The 6,063-nt window shown below is 32.1% G+C and overlaps 1 protein-coding gene across 15 annotated transcripts in view; it reads right to left on the reverse strand.

Annotated features, from left to right (window-relative positions):
* The window catches only part of NRXN1 (neurexin 1), a 701,758-nt gene that overhangs the window by 311,850 nt on the left and 383,845 nt on the right, over positions 1-6,063 (reverse strand). For all 15 annotated transcript variants that reach the window (XM_021717193.1, XM_021717192.1, XM_021717189.1 and 12 more), the window contains one exon: positions 1,063-1,244. In XM_021717193.1, coding sequence (XP_021572868.1) covers positions 1,063-1,244 — 182 coding nt within the window. The remainder of the gene's footprint in view (positions 1-1,062; positions 1,245-6,063) is intronic.

The following is a 6,063-nucleotide window of genomic DNA, read 5'->3' on the forward strand; positions in this document are numbered from 1 at the left end:
GAGTATGGATAAGGGAAAAACTTATATAGATAGACAAAATAAAACAAAACAATCTCACATTATGCAGGACAGATCAACTATATCAAGGATAAAAAAGAATGGAGAGACATATATGCTTCTTCTGAAAACTTCCAGAAGTTAAAGACGTTAGACCAAGAGCTATCAAGATAAGAATTCTTCAGAATTTTTGAATATGTGACACTCTTCTATGTTTGTTATTTTGATATATCAAAGAAATATAAATATATTTTAACAACAAATATGATGTGCTTCTTTACAAATATACAAAGAAGTAAGAAGATAAAGATTCATAATCATACAGGTTAGTAATTCTTTAAATGCAGAGATAGAAGGAAGAGTCTCTGAGCTGTAAAGTCAATGATGGGAACTTCAAAAAAAAAAAAGAGAAAGCTTTTCAATCTTTTCATGAACTATTCTTTGACATCTACTATGTGCTAAGTAAATTACTGTGGGAGGCTTAGAACCTAGAGGAAACATAATGGTTCCAGAACAAAAGTAGAACTTATGCATCAATTTTTTTTCCTGACACATATGTATCAACTGCATAGAAACAATATTTTTTGCCATTTTCTTTTACATCCCTAACTATCCTTAAAGTTTCATTTATTTCTTTTCATTTCATACAACTTTACACAAGTCTTTTCTCTGAGAAAAGAAATAGGACACTGACTCCAAATCTTTGGATGTCTCCAGTATTATTACCTCCTGCTTCCAGCCAAATAGTGTGGAATCTACTGTGCAATAACTTATTTATTGGCAAGTCTGACCAAAGACACCTAAATCACTCTAAAAAACGTTTTTTGAACTCAGAATTGAGAGGAATTCACACTCAAAAATTTAAAAAATGTAAAAGTTTTTATTGTAAAGAACACACTTAATAGTAACAGGTTATAAAGTCTTTTTACCTCTATGTATTTATGTTTTCTATAATAAGTACCGGTTCTTGGGAGAAGGTAACTTTCAACAGGAGAAATTATACATTATTTACAAAATGCTAACAGTAAAAAGTAAATGCTAAAACTTAACTTTAAAAGTACTTACTATATGCAGTTCTAGGTAGTCACCCAAGCCTGAAGAACTGTCCACTCGCACCAATACAGCTTCTTTCTGAACAGTGCTAAACCCTATAGCCAGTCTGTCTGCTCGTGTACTGGGTCGGTCATTAGGAGGCCACTTGTACGTGATTTGTCCGCCACCTTTGCTAAAGATATACGTTGTCCCAGCTGAAAAATAGAAACAAAAACCAATTAGACTAAATACATTAAGTCCATACTTTTAGCAGTTTGTTATGTTGATATTTGAGTAAAGCATTGACATTATACACAAAACTGTAACAAAGCACTTTATAGATTTCAATCAAACATGTTCAAGAAAGTGAATCGAGTTGTTTTAAAAAAAATAGAGAGGCAGCTCAGTTTTTAATACACTCATTAAATTTACCAGCAGGTATTTCAGAACAAAGAGTAGATTACTACTTTTGTCATTGAGTTGGACAAGCAAGGAATGTAACGAGGCTTTATTTCTTTCTGCCAGTTTTTAAGAAATAGTTTAGTAGAAAATATAGACTGGATGCTTCCAAAAAGCAACAGAAACATATATCAACTTGGTTTTGAAACAAGAGCTGCATGTAGATGTGACAAGGTCATACAGCCCAGTGGTACAAATTGCAACAAATACTCCAAGAATCCAACTTTTATAAGAAAAGAATCTATTCATAAGTGACAGGTAACTAACTGGTGAACAGTCACAAGCCCCAGTAGCCATGTCAAAAAAATAAAGATAATAGTCTCCTTCATAGGAGTCAGATCTCATTTAACAAGCAACAGCGAATAGCTGTTAAACTATTCAGAATTATAAAAAGACACACCTCTCCTCAACCCCAAAGTGAAATTCTAAACTTACAGCACTGACAATGTCATGGTCTCATTCTGTGAATGTTAACATTTTACTTTCTGGTGGTGATGGTACATTATCCATCTATCTTAATTTTAAAAGAGTTGTTTCAAACAAATTTATTCGGCATCCAGTGCACTGAAATTTGACCTCGTACCACTGGCATCTTTTTCATTGAATGAAACAAATTTTTTACATCAGAAATTTTAAAAGAGATATGTAAAGATTTATATAAAGGAGAAGAGAGCATTCTCCACACTAAAGGGGACCACAAAAAATGCTTATTTAGTTAGCCTAGACAGATCTTAGAGAGAATTTGGAGAGAGGAGTGTATCAGTGAGGGTGCTTCTGGGAGAGATTAGCATTTGAACTGGTGGCCAGAATAATGCAGATTGTTCTACCCAAAATGAGTAGCCATCATTCAATCCTTTGAGGATAGAATAAAAATGTGAAGAAAGGTTGGATTTTTTTTCTTTCTCTACCTGACTGCTTAAAATGGAGTGGTGTTCTGCCTTTGTAGCTTCTTAGTCTCATATCTTCAGACCTGGATTAAAACTACACCAATGTTCCTTTGGTTCTCAAGTCTTCAAACTGTATCACCAGCTTTCCTGGTTCTTCAGCTTGTGGACAGAATATCACGTGTACACATACACATACGTATAAATATATATGTATATTATATTTCTGTTTCTCTAAAGAATGTAATACACTTAATCTGTGCCAAACATGATAAGAAAAGCAGTAAGAGAGAATATTAAACATTAGGCCACATAGTATCCTATGTTTATGGAAGAATAACTTCTACTAAGAGTAACATTTATGTTTAAAAGCTATGTGTACAGCGGTGTTTTCAAAATACCTTCACATTAAATTTCTATGATTACCAAATTTATCAGTTCAATGCAGCTGACTTACTATCACATTAGTGTGCATTAAATTAAGCAGCTGATAATATTGAATTCATGGCCATATTTTGGAGGCAACCATTCTTTGTTTTCTGTCACAGACATTTCCATAAGCCACTGAGAAACTTCAAAGACCTCTGCAATAAGCACATTGTACCTGATGGCTAAAAGGCCTTGGTATATAGACTTATCACAAGGAACATGTCAGGAGAGGATTGAATGTAAAAGTGATGAACCATAATGTTAAAATGCAATAGTATAGAGACTGCTGTGCATTTCTCTATTAATTTTTTCACTACCAAAGCATGAAAATAGTTTATCTCTCTTAATTGAGAACGGTAATTGTATTTCAAAGGCACCAGTCAGTGCAAAAGCAAAGAAAATTCAGAATATACAGATTGTATACCAGATATTCTAGAGCTTTCCTGAGCCATTTATGTTTTAGATCACCAAAAGTTTATTCACCCTAATAGTAATCAGCAAGTACTATTTGAGGAATATATTTCTTATTGGTAATGTTTGCAGATGATTAAGTATTAACTTTTTCAGTAAAGTCTATGTTGATTAAAATAGGACAAGAACATATAAAAGCGGAGATTGCTTTAAAAGGAGAATGCAGTGGTTACCTCTGAGTGCTGATACTCAATTATTAATTTATGTTCCTTCTTTCAATTAATTTTGTTCTTGACTATGCATTTCAAGTTAAATAAGAAAAATATTCAAAAGTAGAGATGCTATTTAACAATATAAGATATAGAACCTAAGAATTCAGTTTCCAGAATTACCAGAGTGAGGTAGTATCATAAAGCAACATTAACTAACATTACATAGTAACTTTTTACCTTAAAAAATAACTTTCACAATTTTTTTTTATTTCTTCTCTACTTATATATGGAACATAGGGCAGACATTACTTCCTGTTATATTTGAGGAAGTTTAGTCATAAGGATTGACTTGTTATCTAAATTTGCTGGGTTAAAGTGGCAGAGCTGGTACAAAACTTGGTATCCAGCCTCCCATTCCATATATATTTTTTCAGAAATATATATATCAGAAATGCTTCTGTTATCATAGCAAGACAGTCAAGAAAAAGTTAATTGGATATGTCAGTCTGAATTTATCAAGGCCAACTGTTTTCATATCCTAATGTCTTATATCCATAAAGTGACATTTGCACCTCATTATCATATACTCTCCTTTCAGCTCACAACGCCATCAAAAGAGAAAAATAACATGCAAATGTGAAATGAGAGAACATTTAATATATGTGGGTTAACATTTTGTTAGAATATACTTTCCAAACTTATGGAACTTGGAAGGTTTCTAGTTGCTGAGTTATAGAATTTGAGGATAATAATTTAAAGATATATATTTTCAGTAAGATAAATGTCATAAAACAAACATTATTATTTATGTTTGATTTCATCTCATATTTTAACTTTTCTCCATAAATGTAAGTTTTGGTGACAAGCATGCGATTAGCTAATCTGTCCTGCTTATGACTTCACAGTTCTTTGGGTTTCAGCAAAGCAAAGTCAAACAACTTCAAGTACTGTCTGGCAAACATTCCAACTATGTCTAGTTTTTTTTCTTCCCAGATATAGTAGAAGAGCAGTCTTTCTTCCTTTCTCCTCTCTACCCACAGTAGTGTATTGCATTGCACTCATCAATATAATTCCAGAATAAATGAGATAATTAAATGCCCAGTTCTCTCTCAGCTCTATTCTATACACTTCTATAAGCATTCTGACTTCCTTCTTTAAAAAAAATTCACTTTGCATTAAACTTGACAAAATCTACTATATTTGTAAAGCCCTCTTTCCATTGAGTTAGAAAATTACTCTCATAATCGAATACGGTGGGTTAGATGACTAAAGTTTCAAAATCTACCTCATTTAACACACATCTCTCTGAACCAAAGATATGATGTACTTACTGCAGTAAAATAGTTTGGAAGTTAAGAATGTAAACTCACAAATTCCAACTGTATCATTTACTATCTATGTGACCTTGACTAAGCAATTTACTATAAGTCTCCACTTCCCTATCTGAAAAAATGGGAATAGCAATATTATTTTATAGAGCTTTTGTCAGGATTAAATGAGATATTGTACAGTAACATCTTAGTCCAGTTACTGCATTATGGTAAATGTCCAATAAATTTTAGAGAGAATAAGTGTTGTATATGAGGGTATGTGCATATTTTATATTTTTTATTTTATAAAAATATAAAATAACTAACATCGCACCACTTTTTAAAAACATAAAAGCCTTTAGAAAGGTTGGGTTTGTTTCAAATTTGTGTTCAAATCAAAAGCCTTTTTAAAAATGGTATCCCTACATTGTAATTTTTATTAAACTTTTCATATTTCATTCCTTGGATTAGCATTTTTTCACATAAACTCATTAAATATTATTTATGTTCACTAATAGTTGACAATGGGAAGGATATTAATTGTATCATGAGAGCTTTCATAATAAAAAGAGTAAGATTCTTCATTATAAAACAGATAGCATGGTGAAATTTTTAGCATGATGCAAAAAAAAAAAATACACTTGATCATAAATAAATGAGAAAGTTTACTCAAAGCGAACCACAAACTAGCTTTATGACTTTATTTTATTTTTACAGAAACATACTTTATTTTATTATATGAGTGAGTGAAATGTACAGTGGCAGTACATCTTAATCACAGTTCCAGTATGGAGAGGACTGTGGAGGAATGTGTCACTCTCATTATTTATGCATGTTTCTATATGGCTAGCACTAACACATCAGTGCCATGACTACTAATAGATTTATTGCAAATTAACCTTGACGCTCATCAGATAACTGAATGTATGAATGACTCAGTGGTTTTCAGCAATCTCCACATTTAAGTTGTGCAGCAAATCTATATTACTCACTCTAAATTCATTAACAAAGCTGGCTCTATTGGAAACAAATTTAGCAGTGCCAACATACTTTACACTGAAATAAATTTTTGTAAAACTTATGCATGGGCTCCCAGTTCTAATATTTGAATGGCCTGTGATGTTATAATAAAAAATATTTTTAGATCTTATTGAACACATTATGTACATAAAGGGTTATGTTTCCTCCTGCTCTTTCTTGCCATCCATCCCCTTCCTAAATGTGCCCACTTCAGCCCCGCTTTGCTTTTGCAAAGGCTAATATATTCTCTTAAATAGATTGAACCTTTCTGAAAAAGAAAGCCAATCAGTACGTACAGGACTACTCAAT

The sequence above is a fragment of the Carlito syrichta genome, unplaced genomic scaffold (assembly GCF_000164805.1).
Source record: "Carlito syrichta isolate Samal-C Ts95f unplaced genomic scaffold, Tarsius_syrichta-2.0.1 Scaffold309463, whole genome shotgun sequence".
Taxonomy (NCBI): Eukaryota; Metazoa; Chordata; class Mammalia; order Primates; family Tarsiidae; genus Carlito; species Carlito syrichta.